This window comes from Rana temporaria, chromosome 5, assembly GCF_905171775.1.
Source record: "Rana temporaria chromosome 5, aRanTem1.1, whole genome shotgun sequence".
NCBI lineage: Eukaryota > Metazoa > Chordata > Amphibia > Anura > Ranidae > Rana > Rana temporaria.
Genome location: NC_053493.1, coordinates 85,591,751 through 85,610,463, shown reverse-complemented (window position 1 = coordinate 85,610,463; position 18,713 = coordinate 85,591,751). Strand labels below are relative to the sequence as shown.

The window sequence follows — 18,713 nt, the reverse complement described above, 5'->3', positions numbered from 1 at the left end:
CAAATAAAAAAAGTATCATAGACAGTACTCCATTGTCTAGGATCTATGGTGAATATATGGGGGGCAATACCAGAAAATCGAAAGTGTCTCTGGTTTATAAAGCATGTCACCGTTTGAAACAAACCTCAATTAATCTGAATGGAACACTAATGTATATGAATTTCACCTCTTTTGTGTTGAATTGATTGGGAAGGTTTTGAATCTTTACAAGGTTTTTATATTGCAGCAATGGGACATTTTCCAGTTGGAACACTTGTCTGTCACTTGGTAGAGATTTCCTCCCACTGCCTGTTTGCATCTATGGGACAGGCTTTGAAGCGAAATCACCTCAATATGACATCAGCAGCAAAACATAAACTGATGGGTTTAACCACTCTTTTCCACTCTTAAAAGAGAAGTGTGTTTTTTTTTTTTTTAATCACACTTACCTAGTTGGATGCCCCATCGATTCGATGCTGCATCTGTCCCCCTCCGGCGATCAAAGTATTAGAGAACCGAGCAATCAAACACTGCTGATCGCTCAGTTCTCACAGCGCCGTGAGCAGAGAGCTGGTAAATGTCAGTCACCCCCTGCTTACTGGAATGCTGTGTTGTGGAGGGGGTGGGAGTGGCCAGCTCAGGCTCTCAGCGGCTCACTGGGAGACTGTGTCAGGTTCCTGTCCAGGCATGTGGGCGGATCCCGCCAACAAGATTGCTGTCCCCCGAAGCCTGGACCAGCTCTGTGACATCAGCCAACAGCGCGCTTCAGTCTGCTGAAAACGGATCACAGGAGTGCAGAACAAACTGCACTTCTGTGATCGGCAGAAGTAGTACAGCCAAACAAGCTTTGGCTGTACTTCTCCTTTAACTAATCTAAAACAAGAAAAAAGGACTATATATTAACTTAACGACAGTGGTGATTTATGCTGTTTTATTAAAATGTGAATTCTTGAGGCTGGCTATCTACAAGAATTAACATTGATCATCTGTCTTGGCTCTGCTTTACTGACAATACAGGTTTTAATGTGCAGCTAAATCTTTCTAGATTGTAAACCTTACCGAATGTTTATAAGGATAATCTGGACCTCCTCCCTTTTGGAAAACCTGCAGGAAAGCATAGGAATGTGCAATGTTGTATACAGTATGTTTGTACATTAGTAGAAACAAACATAGTAGTGTATTACATGACTTCTTAAAGTGGAGTTCCACCCATAAATATAACATTACATCAGTAGTTTTAAAAAAATGTCATTAGTCCTTTAAGAAAAACATTTTTTTTTTAGATGCCTTCAAAGTGTTGTTGCTAGGCAGAATAGTTAATCTTCCCACTTCCTGCACCTAGGTGCTTAACCTACACCGCACAGACTCCTGGGAATGTAGTGGGTGTAACTTTCCAGGAGTCTGTGCACTCCCCAGTCGCAAAGAATCATGTGACTTGGACAGTATAGGTGCTGAAACCTGATCTGAAACCTATTACACTGCTTGTGCAGCACTGAGCATGTGCGAGATCTGCAAGGCTGAAATCCAGGAAGTCATACAGTCTGGCTTCATGATGCCCACACTTAAGATGGCCCCAGTCAATTTCTATTTTACAAAGTGTCTAAATGCTGTAACAACCTAACAAAACGGACCTTAGTTTACAGACTAACTTTACTAGAATACATTAAGCTTGTGTATTACAGAGGTATTTATATTTAAAAAGTGAAATTGTGGCCGGAACTCCGCTTTAAAGGAGTTCTGTGGTCACAACATACACCTTTATATTATAACATCAGCATTGCAATATCAATACAAACAATAGTTATTTTTCACAATACATTATAAACTTACTTGAAAAATGTCCTTTCATGTTGTAAGCGCTAGCTGTCTGCTGGTCATCTTCTTCCACAACTTCCTAGATGGCATATATGCTTTGCAGGTTCTCCTCTGCTGATAACCAATCATTTCGAAGGACTACATATCCCATGGTACCTTGCTGCCTGCAAGCAATGATACCTGTACTGACTCCGCCTCCCAAAACTCCTCCTCTCAGCACCTCTGTAATTCAAAAGGCAGGCTCTGTCAAATGTGTGACACATCAGTGTCTACTCACAGAGTGTAGTGACTACATTTTACAGAATTCAAAGATAAATATGTGGGGATCTTTACAAGAAGGTTTAAAAACTTCAAAAATCATTCAGATTAAAAGAGTTGGCTAAAAATAACTGAAATTCAATTGAAATGAATATATGATTTTACATTTTGATCATAGATGCACTTAAATGAAGAGGTCCAAGACTCTCTGTCATGGGTATTCAATAAGATAAAAGAGGAGATGTTGTGTATAACATTGTGATTTAATATTGTAGTTTTTGGTAGAAGTATGATCGTAAAAGCAATCATGTGATTGGATGATAGGACAGCTCCTGTAGGTTCCTTTTCCTTCACATTTTTAGGCCGACCTGTGTAAATACTCATTAGTTAGCAGAACTTGCAGAACTTACTACTCTTCCTTGTGCATGTATACAGTTTGTGTGTCTGTGTCTGTGTGTGTGTATGTATATATATATATATATATATATATATATATAAACACAGTATACTGTGTATATAATGTGTACGTGTGTAATATATATAATATTTAGGTATTTTCCCTTTTCTATAATCTGTAATTACCCAAATAATGTCTTTCTTTTAATGTATTCACATTTCTTGCCAAAATATTTATTTTAAATATACATTGTTCTCTGTATGCATTTGGGTATATAGAAGTCCATACTTAGTCTGTGTAATGTTTATATTTTTTACACTTTTTCTGTGATACCTCATTGCCCTTTAGGCTCTCCCTATGTGGAAAGGCTCTTTCTCAGTATTTGGAAACAAAGCGCCTGGCTTTTCCCCGCTTCTACTTTGTGTCTTCTGCTGACCTGTTGGACATCCTGTCTAAGGGAACTCAGCCCAAAGAGGTACAGTTCTTACAACTTGAGATTTCTATACCACAAATAAATGTTTTGATGTGCCCCATGGTTCTTCTTAAAATTTAAACTGAAGCCAAAAAGTGAAGCTATTGTGTAGCAACAATGTAGAAATATTATTTGTGCTTCAGCAATACCCTGGGAAATGTACATTTTGTCTGGAATTCCTCCTGAAAAGCAGCAGTGTATTTCCTGGTATGTGAATGTACCTGCAGCCTTGTAGCTAAATAGCTGCAGTGCGAGATCTAAGGCACTGCTAGAAAATTACAATAAATAATGATTCAGCGCTGCACATTTGTTTACATGTCTAGATGCAATTTTTGCAGCTTTGGCATGTGTAAGTAAAACTGTACATATCACCACAACTATCTGGTGTATCCAAGTAAATCATACCCTGTTTTTTTTTTTTCCAGGAAAAATTTGACCCTCATTTGGTGGCAATTGTTATTCAATATTTACTGTTTTTTTAATCAAATGAAACCTGTCCCAAAAGAGTAAAATAAATGTGTTTTTTTTTTAACCTTTAGCTATATATTTAATTCTATTACCACTACAAAAAAAAAAAAAAAAAAAGAAATGTCTCCCACTCCTGAAGTTTAGGCGATACCATATATGTCGGGAATATGCAATTAGTGGACCTCCAGCTGTTGCAGAACTACGATTCCCATGAGGCATAGCAAGACTCTGACAGCCACAAGCATGACACCCAGAGTCAGAGACATGATGGGACTTGTAGTTTTGCAACAGCTGGAGGTCCGCTAATTGCATACCCCTGCTATATGTGTTTATTATTTGTTTTTGGCATCCATAGTGGGGCCAAGAATGAAAAGTGTTTATTTTGCTTTTTCCTTACCCTATCTGAAAACCTTACCCTACCTAAAATTCACAGATGTTTGATCTTTGGGCCTAACCTTGATCCTGACCCTAACACTAACCTATATCAAGCCCTGGTCTATTTTATAAATCATTTTTCTTTATTACTATTAATATTATTATTTTTTTTATACACAGGTTTTTTTTTTTTTTTTTTTATGTTTTTCTACCCTGGTAGATGTATCATGTATATTTTTCTCCAGTCAGAAGCAGAAACTAAGTACATGGGTGGTTTTTAATGGGTCACCACTTTAATAGCCAGATCCAGGCAATCACAGTAATTACGTGATCCTGTCCTCTCAGCTCTCAATGATTAGTACAAGTCCAGGAGCTGCCTCTGTGCTGAGAGAGTGGCACGGAGCTCGCTTTTAGCACGTATGACTGTGGGCATGGATGCGGCACCTTTGGGAGAAACAAGATATACCTGTGTTCTGATCCCAATAGCTTGTTCATGCATATAATTTACCAGGTGCTAAAGGACTGTGATATATGTTAACACTAAAAATACTGGGTGAACCCTCTGCACACTGCTATACCCTTTCTATCAAGCTGTGCATTAAAAAAAAAAGGAATAATTTAGTTCACAAGTTTTGCCAATTGTATATGTTTAAGCTGGCTAACTGCATCAAAGTAATCACTCTTTAGCCAGTCCTACTCTCATCTGCCACTGCAAATGCTACTGTGGACACAATGCCTACATGTGGGTTTTACTGGTTCACCACTGTAATAGCCAGATCCAAGCTGTCACAGTGGTGACCCAGTGAAGGATCATGACAGGATCACAAATGCCTGTGTGCATAGATGTGGCACCTTTGGAAGAAAGCCTGTTTTCACAACCCCGAATATATGTCTGACGCTAATGTCTGGTTACTCTGTCTTGATATTGGCCCTCTGTACTACCCTGCAGAACAAGGCTGGGAGACAAATGGCCTGCACTAAGATTCAGTTAGGGTCTGCTACAGTGTTTTTTGTTGACAGGGAACATGCTGACAGGAGAACAGAGTAGAGTTTTCAGGAGCTAGGATTCTGAAAGACATGGGAGAGTACCATACATTAACCGCTTTCGGACCAGCTGCCGCAGTTTTTGCAGCAGGTTGCTCCCCTGGGCGAAACAACCTTACCTTATGTCGCTTTGCTTTTTGGGCACTAGGGGGTGTGCTGCCTGGGCACACACCCGCGGCTTGCCACTGGAGCTCAGATCAGCCCCCTTTGGCATTCAAACACCAGGTCATTCCCTCCTTAACATTCAGATGCTAAATCAGGCTTTCTCAACATTTTTTACTTCAGAGTAACCCTATACATTTTTTAGGCCTCAGGGAGCCCCTGCTAGAATTTAATAAAAAGGCCCACTTAAACTGGTGGGCACAGTGCCACTCTTGCAGACAGCTAAAACTATCATTGGTGACATGCTGCTGGCTTTCCAAGTGGCATTGGACCCAAAACTATCCAGGCATAGGTCAATTAGCCACAACTCAAGTACCCCCTAGCAAACACTGGAGGAATGTTAGGGTTTTCCTGAACCCTGGTTGGTAAATGGCTGCTCTATGTCACCCCCCCCTTCATACCCTAGATAAGCCCCCCTCACTTAAATCCCTTTCAGATCCCAGATCAGCCTCCCTCTAAACTCTTCTTTAAAACTCAGATCCCATGAACAGAAAGTAAATGGAGATAGATTTTCCCTGCTCTCCTGTATGAGTCCTGGGATAAGGGTAGGTTGGTTCAAATCCCAGCACAATACTGCAGAAATTGGGACAGTTGGGAGCTACTGTATGTCTATGCACTACTACAACATCACTACAACATCACAACACCTATTTCTACTTGGAACTGGGAAATTATTTAGAAAAAACGTGATCCACGTAAGAGGACTAGCATCTTCAGAAGATTCTCTGTGGTAGCTTCTTTTTTTCTGTTATAACAGGTTTTTAATCCTTTTTTTTTTATTATTGTTCAGTTATGGATTCATGGAGATGTGAACTGTGAACTGATTTAGTGCACAATCAACCATGTGTTACATATAAAATATCAGGAACTCAATATACCCAATATTCAGTGTGGATAAACTAAATACAAACAATCTATAGAAATATATATTATGCAAGTGTTGCTCAATACTTTAAACATAACCCAAAAATGTTTTGGTTGGTGTGTCTGCATACACATCAATATGCCATAGTGCTCCTGTGAAGGGAAAAATGGCTGCTATTGCTACTACAAGCCGACTAATAGTGGAAACAAACAATGCAAAAATAAAAAATAATCAAGAAAACAAAAAACAAAAAATGTGCAATGTGCCAGCTGCACTGAAAATAGTCCAATGACAGACAGTCTTGCTTTTACACAATAGATTCCAATGGAAACAAGTTCAATGCTGATAATGCTGTATACAGAAAAGTGCAACTGTCTCTTCCACCCGACAACGATGTGACACCATCACCAATGGTTAAACTCAACACTCACCAGACCCCAGATAATAATAGGCCCCAAAGTGGTGTCTTTTCTTTGTCCGTCAGTGGGTGTTGCCTCCTTCTCCCTTTTACAAGATATCCTTAAATCCTCAAAAACAAGGGGCTCAGGAAAGCCTTTCCTGATGACGCAATAGCGAAACGCGTAGAGGCTGTCTGGACACACACACGGAGGGGGAAGCACACCAGCACGCCAGGATCTCTTGTAGCAACACATGAGGAGAGAAGCGGGGTATGCACACCTTCTAGGACACTATTCAAATGCTGGTCAGCGGCTTTTAACGGTTGACACTGCCAAAGACACTCAGTGCCGGTCAGAGGCACTCTTTATTGTAAGTGCAACTTTTTATCCTTTTTAATAAATAAGTTTTAATATACTACACCATGATGAGCCCCTTGTTTTTGAGGATTTAAGGATATCTTGTAAAAGGGAGAAGGAGGCAACACCCACTGACGGACAAAGAAAAGACACCTCTTTGGGGCCTATTATTATCTGGGGTCTGGTGAGTGTTGAGTTTAACCATTGGTGATGGTGGCACATCTTTGTCGGGTGGAAGAGACAGTTGCACTTTTCTGTATACAGCGTTATCAGCATTGAACTTGTTTCCATTGGAATCTATTGTGTAAAAGCAAGACTGTCTGTCATTGGACTATTTTCAGTGCAGCTGGCACATTGCACATTTTTTGGTTTTTGGTTTTTGGTTTCTTGATTATTTTTTATTTTTGCATTGTTTGTTTCCACTATTAGTCGGCTTGTAGTAGCAATAGCAGCCATTTTTCCCTTCACAGGAGCACTATGGCATATTGATGTGTATGCCGACACACCAACCAAAACATTTTTGGGTTATGTTTAAAGTATTGAGCAACACTTACATAATATATATTTCTATAGATTGTTTGTATTTAGTTTATCCACACTGAATATTGGGTATATTGAGTTCCTGATATTTTATATGTAACACATGGTTGATTGTGCACTAAATCAGTTCACAGTTCACATCTCCAGAGATTGAACTCTCTGGACAATTAGATCAGCGCAGTAACACTTTCCTTGTATATGCACATTTAACCCCTTTTAGGGTTTACACAGTACTGCAGCAGATCACGGTTTTTAATTTCTTTTGCGCCGGTGACACTTATAACAATTTTTAGTTATGGATTCATGACAGTTATCTTTCTGTTCAATAATAGTGGTTCGGAGTAACCCACCTCTATCCCTGAGCAGCATATATGCAACAATAATCGTAGTTCTGAGTAACTCACCTCTATCCCTGAATAGCATATGATCTGTATGGCCAACATGTAACCGAACTTAGCAATTGTGGATGGGTCATGCCTTATCTAGCAATAAGTAGCACTAAACGAGCAGTGTTGTTTTTCATCGTGTCAGTGACCTCACTGTTGACGATGGTAATGAGATTTCCAGATTTTTTTTTTTAAACTGTCATTTTGATATCCTCCCTCCCAGCGATCATCCGCCAACTTGTGTGACAGCTAAAGACCCATTTATTCTTCATCGTTTCAGTGTGATAATTATGTAGAAGATTTACACTGTGCTGCTCATAAACAGACAATGGCCATCCATCCAGAGAGAATTTGTTGCTTTGAGAAATATCTGTTCTCCAGCTGTTCAGAGATCAAGGTTAAAACCGCAGGAAGCGAGAGTGGACAGGATTTCACTTGTATTATTTTTAGGCTATTGGCTTGAAATCACTCCACTGTACATTCTGCTAAATCCTGACATTTTAAGGGCAAACAAACCCATTTCCATCATACACAATATTTGTTTATCTTGTTTTTTAGTGCTTCTACTGGTCCTTGAAGAATCTTTTGTGCCCAATTCTGCTACCTCCCTCCCTTACTTTTTAAAGTTTTTTAATTGCTGTGTGTGTGTCCCCATTGCTGAGAGCCCTTTTTCCTGGTAACACAGTTGGAAAGTAAGGGGAAATCTTTCTATTATGGACACTGGAATTAAAATTTAACAGTCGTTCCAAATCTTCCCCTATCGGTCCAAAATGTAAAAAAGGTCTCACTATTATACTCCCCTCCAGACTATTTTCTGTGGCAAGTCGCATTATGGGCCCCTTCATCAGATAAAGGGTATGCTAGCACATCACCAACTTGTTTGGGTTGCTTATCTTGCGCAAATTCAATGCCCAACCTATTCACTTCCATACTCCTCTATGGTTTAATAACCACTTACCTGAACTACTGACCATTCCAGATCCTATTGTATAGTATGCTAAAGGCATAACATATCTAAACCAAGTCATGACTACACATGGACCTAAGACATTTAAAGCGTCCTTCAGGGCCGTCTTTACCGCAGGGCAAATGGGGCAGGTGCCCTGGGCCCTGTCACTGTTGGGGGCCCAAAGCAACCCCCTTTAAAAAAAAAAAAAAAAAAGGCCCCAGATGGCAACCCCCTCTTTTTTTTATTTATTTTTAAATTAAAAAAAAATTATATATTTTTATTAAACGGACAATTTTTTAATATATTTTTATTTTATTTTTTATTAAAGGGGCAATTTTTTTTAGAGGTCTGGGGGTCCCCAGGGGCCCATAGTTCCCCAGGGCCCCGGATGACAACCCCCCTTTTTTTATAAAAAAAATCTTTTTATATATATATATATATATATATATATATATATATATATATATATATATATATATATATATATAAAAATGTTTATTATTATTATTATTATAGGACCCAGAGGCCCCGGATGGCAACCCCCCTTATTTTTTATAAAAAACATTTTTTTTATATATATTATTTCTTTTTTTTCTTTTTATATATATATATATATATATATATATATATATATATATACATATATATATATATATATACATATATATATATATATATATATATATATATATATATATATATATATATATATATATATATATATTTTTTTATTAAAGGTCTCAGAGTTCCCCAGGGCCCCATGTGGCAAACACCCTTTATCTTTTTTATAAATGTTTATTTTTTTATTTTTGTTTATATATTTTTTTATTTATTTTTTATTTAAGGGCCCAGAGGTCACCAGGGCCCTGGATGGCAACCCCCCCCCCCTTTTTTTTATAAATGTTTCTTTATATATATTTTTTATTAAAGGGCCCAGAGGTCCTGGATGGCAACCCCCTTTTTTTGTAATTTATTTTTATTAAAAAAAAAATATTAAAGGGCCCAGAGGTCCCCAGGGCCCCAGATGGCAACCCCCTTTTTAAAATATATTTTTTATATATATTTTTTATTTCTTTTTTTCTTTTTATTAAAGGGCCCAGAGGTCCCCAGGGCCCCGGATGGCTACACCCCTTTTTTATATATATTTTTCTTTATTTCTTTCTTTATTTCTTTTTTTGTAAATGGCCCCCCGCTTCTAAATTTGCGGCAGCCCCCCCCCTGCTTTATTTATTTCAGGCGGCAGCACCCCCCATCCCTGTTCTCTGCTCCAGGGGGCCCATGCCTGAAGCTGTGTAAGTGGCCTCATAATTCCTGATGGCGGCCCTGTCTCCTGTTAAGCCCCTGTGCTGCCCACAAATCAGGCTGAAAATCATCAGCGGCACGCAGCCAGTGACAGTACTGCTTCCCTTCCCAGTGTTTTAAAATGTACAGCACCCCTGGCTTCCCTTTAGACGTGCTCTTCTCCCTTCCTGCCACTGGGTGCTGCTTGCATATAAAAGTGAATTAGAATGTGATTTTATAACATCCCCAGTTTGCTCTTCCTGAGGCTGACTTCTTCATGTCCTGCTCCTCAAGGTATGTCACTGTTTGCTAATCTATATTGTATATAGAAGTTTTCTGTAGAGTGTGCCCAAAGTCTTTATAATATTTGATGATTCACTGCAGGTCTGGTCAGTGTTTTAAAAAGTTCCTCTATTTTACACATGGCATGGCATGGGGGTCACAGCACTGTCTGCCCATTCTGCTTTAGCACCATGGGACCCCATGCCATGCCATGTGTAAAATAGAGGAACTCTTTAAATAACAGACCAGACCTGCAGTCCAGGCTGAGTAAAGCCTCAGAGCAGATGACATTACTGTCTGTATTTAACTGCTTGACGGGCTTATTTTGGGCCTGGCTGGTTCACATGTATGTGTTTTGGCGGCCCACATTTGCGCAGGCACAGCAGCCCATTCATTTGAATGAGCCGCCATGCCTGCGTTTCCTGCAAAGAAAAGCGCATGCCTCATGTAATAGGCTGCGCACACGGCATGCCTATGCCCATCAAGCACTGAAATACAGCACTGTCTGTCCATTCTGCTGTCTGCTGTGACTTATCTGCAGTTCCCGCACTGTCAAACTTGCTGCATTTTTAGACGTTTAGGTCACGCTTTTAAAAACACAGTGCGTTTGTGTGTGCAAGAACTGCAGGTAAGTAGCATGGTGCAAAAGCAGAATGGATTTCAAGGCAACTGTATTTTTAAAATGCTGAATGCACCTTTTTTCTGCAGGAAACAAAGGCATGGCAGCCCATCCAAATCAATGGGCTGCTGTACCTGCACAAATGAGGGCCGCCAAAACATACATGTGAACCAGCCAGGCCCAAAATAAGCTGGAGGGGGGCCCAAAAAAAATGTTTGCCCTGGGCCCAAACCATATTAAAGACGGCCCTGCTTAAGGACAAATTCTCCCTCCCTAACCACTTACTATTCAGATATTTACAGCTTCGACATGCTTTAGGAACCCAGTTTAATACCACAAATATCTCCCCGTGTTAGATGTCATTCTGGGGCAAAAGCCCACCAAATTAATATCTACCCTCTATTCTACAATTCGCCTCCCTACCATTAAAACATTAGCCTATAGGACCACAACCAGATGGGAATCTGACGTTGGAGCTATGGAGGATACTGATTGAGAAATAATCTTAGACAGCACTAAAACAGTCTCCCCTAAAATGTCAGATAGATTAACACAATTTTTATATCTTACATCAAGCATATACAACACCCCAGAGACTCGCTCAATATCAACCCACCCGTAGCCCACTCTGCCGGATGTGTGCTTAATCACACAGATCCTTTTATCATTTGATATGGGACTGCCCGATTACTTTTGGCTTCAGGTGATTCGTTTTCTACATGATGTAATGGGTTCTCCAATTACTTTAGACCCCAAGCTATCCCTACTTAGTCTACTACCAGACCTAGACATAGACAAGTTTCTTGCCACATCCTTACATGAAACGCTCTTTATGGCTAGGAAAATTATCTCTAGAAATTGGATGGAAGTGATATCTCCCACAATCCAATTCTGGAAAAAAGAGATCAATGACACTCTTCCAAAAACTTCCAGAAATGAATCTATGTACATAGAGGCTGTCCACAACAGGATTTGAGACAGATGGTGAAAACTGTATTTAAAGTGGAGTTCCACCCTATTTTTCAACTCCTCTTCATCCCCTGCTGCTCAGTCCCCTTAAACGAATTTGGCGTATATATATATATTTTTTTTTAAAACTCAGTTTTATTAGGTTTATAGATCTCCTCCCGCCGCGGCGGAGCCCTGAACTCGTCCTCTCCCCTCCACAATGCCTCCTGGGAGATGTTTGGCATGAATCCCAGAAGGCAGGCGATTTCCCTAAGCCACGCCCTCCCGTTTTTCTCATTGGCCAGTCAAGCAACATTTAATATGAACAGGTTGTCTTTGACTTGCTTTACCAGCAGTTCAAACGCACCTTAATTAATAGGACATGTTGCAGCCACAGAAACGCATCACAATGCAAATAGGGTCAAACACAGCCTCTGATCTGACAAAGTGTACTGCTCAGTTGAAGCCAATTGGATTTTTCTAACCTGATTTGATGCACCTTTAAATGAAGGAAAACAACACTCATTCACAATAACCCATAATATAATATGGATGCATAGTGCTAAAAAAAAAAAAAATAGTGACGCCTAGGAAGAGGTTCAATGATACAAAAAAAAAATACCCAAAAAAACGCAAGCAACAGTGTAGCCGCATATGGAAAAAGATCACGGCAGATAATATTTGTTCTTGTTACACAAGCAGATTTATTTGCACTGTTAATACACAGTAGTTGTGTTTGTTTTGTTTTTGTTTTTTTTCTCCCAAACCAGAAGATAAAAGCTTGTTTTTATGTTCTTTGATTTCTTTATTTATTTCAGGTGACTCGTCATTTAGCAAAACTGTTTGACAATATTGCTGACCTGCAATTCCTCGAGAGTGCTGAATATGAGGCAACAGGAATGTACAGCAAAGAAAAGGAGTTTGTTCCTTTCAGCATGAACTGCCAATGCACTGGACAGGTCATTGTTATATAAATCTTTGTCTTTGTCTGATCTAGAAAAAAAAGATGGGAAACATATCTAAAGCTAAAATGCTACAATTTTGTTTACCAGTTTTCCTCTTTTTCCAAATATACACTGTAGTCAAAATGATTTAAAGTATATGTATAACCAGGTTGTTGCTAGAGTAATAGCGTAATTAAGGATTAGAACCCCTGTCATGTTGGTTTTTTTTTTTTATTGTTTTTTATTGTTTTTTTTTTTATCTGCTTTGTGTCCTGATTTACTTTTTTAATCAAGACAAGAAGTGACAGGAAATTCAATATGTCACAAATGCCAACAGGAACAAGAGCAAGGGATATGTCTTTCACTGGAAACACCTATTTCAGTCCTGCTTACCTGTCGTGGGCGGGATATGAAGGGAAATCTTCCCGATGGCACACAGACAGCAAACATATAACCTGGACTGTAAACCTTCACTACTGTATAAAAACCTACAACAATTTTGGGCTATACATATATACTATAGGGCCTTATACACACTGGACATAATAAAAACGTCAGTAGCTTTGCAGTGGGGTTTTCAATGTTCTTCAGCGTTTTTTCAATTGGCTTTTATTAGCATTTTTAATTATTTTTTTTGCATTTTTATGCGTTTTTTTTTTAGATCGTTGTTTACAGCTAAAAAACTCATCTCAGAACCCACTAGTTTTTTGTTTGTTTTTTACAGCCAAGAAACATCCCAGACAAAAACAATTGATTACAGCCTATGTGTGCATGGACACATAGGATAACATGCTGGAGAGTTTATTTATGCTGTAGAAAAAAACATCTGAAGTTAAACAACAGTTGTAAAAAGGTCCAGAAATGTCCAGTGTGCATGAGGGCTTAAGTGGAAAGACGGGGGGCAGATTCACGTAGATCTGCGGCGGCGTAACGTATCTTATTTACGTTACACCGCCGCAAGTTTTACGGGCAAGTGCTTGCTTCGCAAAGCACTTGCCTGTAAAGTTGCGGCGGCGTAGCGTAAATCCCCCTGGCGCAAGCCCGCCTAATTTAAATGATCCGGGTAGGGGGCGTGGATCATTTAAATTAGGCGCGTTCCCGTGCCAATCGTACTACGCATGCTCCGTCTCAAAAATTCCCGCCGTGCTTTGCGCAAAATTACATCGCAAGGACTTCATTGGTTTCGACGTTAACGTAAATTGCGTCCCGCGCCATTCACGGACGACTTACGCAAACGACGTAAAATTTTCAAATTGCGATTCGGGAACGACGGCCATACTTAACATTGAATACGCCACCAAGGGGGCATGTTTATCTTTACGCCGCGTATCTCTTACGGAAACAAAGTAAATTTACTACGACGGGCAAGCGTACGTTCGTGAATCGGCGTAACTAGTCATTTGCATATTCTACGCCGACCGCAACGGAAGTGCCACCTAGCGGTCAGCGTAAATATTGCACCCTAAGATACGACGGCGCTGGCCGTCGTATCTTAGGCATGTTTAAAGCGGGGGTTCACCCTTAGAGGGCACTTTTTCCCCTTAGATTCCTGCTCGTTTTCTCTAGGGGAATCGGCTATTTGTTTTAAAATATGTGCAGTACTTACCCGTTTACGAGATGCATCCTCTCCGTCGCTTCCGGGTATGGGCTGCGGGAATGGGCGTTCCTTCTTGATTGACAGTCTTCCGAGAGGCTTCCGACGGTCGCATCCATCGCGTCACGATTTTCCGAAAGAAGCCGAACGTCGGTGCGCAGGCGCAGTATAGAGCCGCACCGACGTTCGGCTTCTTTCGGCTACGAGTGACGCGATGGATGCGACCGTCGGAAGCCTCTCGGAAGACTGTCAATCAAGAAGGAACGCCCGCTCCCGAAGACCCATACCCGGAAGTGACGGAAGAAGATGCAGCTCGAAAACGGGTAAGTACTGCTCATATTTTAATACAAATAGCCGATTCCCCTAGACCGAACGAGCAGGAATCTAAGGGGAGAAAAAAAAAAATTTAACAAATGGGTGAACTCCCGCTTTAAGTGTATCTCAGTTTGAGAATACACTTAAACATACGACGGGCTTAGATTCGGAGTTACGTCGGAGTATCTGTTGATACGCCGGCGTAATTCTATGTGAATCTGCCCCAAAATGTTTTTGTCTGCAATTTAGCTAGGGTAATTAAGAATTAAACACCCTATCAGATTATTTCCCTCTGCCCACCTTGGGGGGATTTCCCTTCACTCCCTGTACTGGAGATGTAAAAGGAAATTAGCATGGTATTTCCATCTTTTTTTTTTTTTTTTTTTTTTATCAAACAGGTTCTTTATTGATCCTTAAAAAGTTGCACCAGGAACAGGTATATCCCCTTAGCTTTTGCTCTGGTGAAAGCTCTAACCTTTTTGACATGTTAACCAGGGCAGATAAGAAGGTGAATGTTAAATGAAAAAGATAAGAGTAGTGCGCTTATTCAATGATGTGCCATAAGGTAAAGAATAAATATAATGAGTATCCAAACATAAAAATAGTGCATGTGCCCACACTCCAAGTCCTACCAACAGTGGGACTGCACTGGTCTTGGAGCATTTTATGAACTGCTGTGGTTTCACTCTTTGGGTGCATTTCTGCGCACCTCCAGAGCTCTTAAATTATTATTATTGTAATCTACATTGCTAAACAGTTATTATGCTTGTAATGGATATGCTATAACCCTGCCTTTGGATACCACAGGTGGAACACTGGCTGAAGAATGTAGAGGACACCATGTGTGAAACTGTGCGCCACTATATCACAGAGGCTGTGGCGGGGTATGAGGAGAAGCCCAGAGATCAGTGGATATTTGACTATCCAGCTCAGGTGGCCCTCACTAGTTCCCAGATCTGGTGGACCATTGATGTAGGAATTGCTTTTGATAGACTAGAAGAGGGCTTTGAAAGTGCACTTAAGGATTACAATAAAAAGCAGGTATGTATTGTTTCTTATTCTACCATGAGATTTTATGCTGCTGTGGCTATAATGTCAAAGGTGATCATCCAGAAAATGTAAAAAACAAAAAAATAGTCAGGTCTAGCTTATACATTTAATGCATTGACTTTAAAGATGGATAACCCTAAAATAGATGTGGTGTATACAGTTCAATTGCATGAGACACAGCTTAAAGTGGAACATCACCCCATACCTCTTCCCCACTGCCAGAGAGATCAGCAACGCATCCCGCATGCACGACTGTTAAATGTACACAAATGTTACCAGTTTCTGCTATATTGTCTAGTTGCTGGTGGCATGATGCACAGCACAGTGCCTCCTAGAATAGCTGTGTTATAGGAATCCCAGGAGGCAGCAGGGCCTGGCCTTGGCAGAAAATCAGGAAGTGCTGTCTTGCAGCACAAAATATAAAATATAAAAAGGTACATATTATAAGGAGGGGTTTTTCACATTTTTGTAAGAGGGAGGAGACAATACCAAAAATAGAAAATGTTGCTGTGAGAAATTAAGTTCCCCTTTAAAAAATAAATAGTTTAGTTTTGGTTTACTTTAAAGCCCAATTCTAGTTTTGACAGTCTTCATTTCTTGGCTTGTTTTTAATTCCAGTTATAAGGTGGATCCACCTGTGTGTCTCCTGACCACTAATCCAATGATGCATGTATTTTGTGATTGTAAGAAGTCCAGTATCATATAAACCACTTGTTGTGAGCCCAGGGTGTCAAGGCCCTGGACTCAAATGCTGCAAAGAGTGGCATCACGTAATGACTCCCCTGTGTTAGGTGGTATGGGCGCTTAGCTAGGTAGATTACATCACTGTAGAGTTGGGGCCTGGCAATTTGCCTCTTGAATCCAATCATTGTTGCATGGAAATGTTACCCCATACTCAGAAGTCTTGCTCCCTTAGAGAAGTTGAGCTTCAATGGAGCTGGGATGTGGTGAAAGACTGGGAATGTGTAATTCTACTTTGTTAGGGGGGTTGGGCTGGTAGGAGCCACGGCACTGGAGTAAGTGACAGTGTTTCTGCTACGTTAAATTCACACTTCTTTGGAATTAGAAGCTTACATACCAGTTTTACCAAATCATATTATTTTGAGTAAAAAAGTACCTTTGCCATTAAAAATGTTGCTGAACCGAGAGTTATTGAGCTCTCTCATGCTACTTAAATCCTTGGCAAAGATTACAAGGTCTCTGGAAAATTATGTGTATTTTATTTCATAAAAGGCTGCAGAGAATCCACGGCTTTGAATCAGAAAATACTGTGTTCAGTTAAGAAGAACTAATCTGTTTTTCTGGTTCCGGCCCTGCTCAGCTTTGACATGCTCAAGTAAAGTAGTGACCACACATAAAAAGCCCAGATTTTAATCTATGTGTAGATTGTGGAACCACAGAGACACCATATCAGTAATATTTTAATTGAAAGTTTGTTTTATTATACTGTAGTTAATAAGTCAATATTTTGATTTCTGCGACCAAGCCTGTATAAAATATGGAAATGGTATACCGCGCTAATAAACCAAAACTGTGAGAAATATGTGAAAAATTAGCAGCGACACAAAAACATGAGATATATTCATGCGTGCAAGAGTAATAAACAAAAAAAGGTTGCGCTCAATAAGTGTCGGTTTACACAGGGGCAACACGACTTCCAACTCGACTTTGCGAGGCGACTTCAGCGCGACTTACAACGTGACTTCAAGTCGCCTCCAGGACAGGCGACTTTGCCGGTGGCCAATCAATCAGCTCTGTGGGAGGGAGGGGTTTGCCTGAGAAAACTATTTTCTCTTCCTGTAAAGTTGCTTCAGTTAAGACAGTAATACGACTTTGGAGGCAACTTTTATTGAAATCAATGGGTACAAGTTGCCTACAAGTTGCCTTGAAGTAGTACAGGAACCTTTTCTGAAGTCAGAGCGACTTCAGTGGTGTACATTAAGATGGTGGCTCTCATTCACTTCAATGGAATTTCTCATGTCGCGCGATCCCAAGTCGCTGTAGTGTGAACCGGCGCTAAAGGTGAGTGCACCAAAATCTATAAATCAAAACTAACAATCAAGAGCATATACAATAATAAATATGTATAAAAATCAGTGACACATGTGATAGTAATAGAAGTATTGATAAAAAAGTAAAAGTCTCTAAAAAGTAAAGAAAGGAGTGTAGCAAAATTCTGCATTGAGAAAAGTTCCAGCAGGATAGAAATTTTCCAGGACTTTCACCACCACCAAGGGAAAAATGGATGTCTTTATGTGTAAACGGCGCTCGGGGCCGTATTGCGTTCCACACTGGAACGCATACGGCGACCACGCACTGACGTCATCGTCCGGTGCCGCGTGTGTTCCAGCGCGGAATGCGGAAATGCCGAGCATAATCACCGCTCAATTCGGCACATATGCTTTACTCTAATAAATAGAACAGCATGTTTACTACACGCTGTTCCATTATTGTCGGCCGTAGCCAAACCACGCTACAAACAAATTACTGGCACAAATCCCCCTCAACTGAAGATCATCACAGCCAGATACATGCACCACTAAAAGCTACAACTTAACCCTGCTAAGTACAGACTACCTGGATCCACGCTGCCATCCTTACTACAGTTGCTGGGGATACCCTAAGTAATCTTCCACTAGGAGACCCTCTTTTACAGAATCCCTTGCTGCTACAATACTACTGGAGAACTCTGGAAATAGGTGATGGTGACTGCGCTGTGTGACTGGGGAAGGGGTGAAAACAAAAACAAAGAAAGGCCTACCACATGGGCTGGTAGATAGCTCAAAATCGTGGCCACTCAGGGCACTCAAAAGTGAAGGCAATAAGCCCAAAACGTGACAATGTGCCGATATAAACAAAATTCAACAAGAAAAAACACAAACCTGGTGATAAATATAATGAATAAACAAAAGTCCAAAATATATAATACAACGGAAATCCCAAATAAGAATAAATGGTGCAAGTCCAAATAAATCAAAGTCCAAGTGAAGATCTATCATGCAAGATGGATAAAAAATCTTTGTGAACGGTGATGGAAATAGAAGATCACACTCCAGTGTTGAGAAAGGACAGACTTCGGTGCAGACGTCTCTAGTGGCTTAGGATGCTCACCTCAAGGACAAAGCACAGACAGCCTAAAAAACTCCTTAGATGTGTCCCAGAATCTCAGCAGAGATTGTCTGTGGCTGGATGAAGGCTCCGTATCAGGTGGACAT

General features: G+C 40.3%; 1 protein-coding gene across 1 annotated transcript in view; it reads left to right on the top strand.

The window, feature by feature from the left end:
* The window catches only part of DNAH11 (dynein axonemal heavy chain 11), a 376,413-nt gene that overhangs the window by 115,053 nt on the left and 242,647 nt on the right, over nucleotides 1-18,713 (top strand). Inside the window, exons 29-31 of the mRNA XM_040352802.1 lie at nucleotides 2,798-2,924; nucleotides 12,414-12,554; nucleotides 15,256-15,489. Of these exons, the coding sequence (XP_040208736.1) occupies nucleotides 2,798-2,924; nucleotides 12,414-12,554; nucleotides 15,256-15,489 (502 nt within the window). The remainder of the gene's footprint in view (nucleotides 1-2,797; nucleotides 2,925-12,413; nucleotides 12,555-15,255; nucleotides 15,490-18,713) is intronic.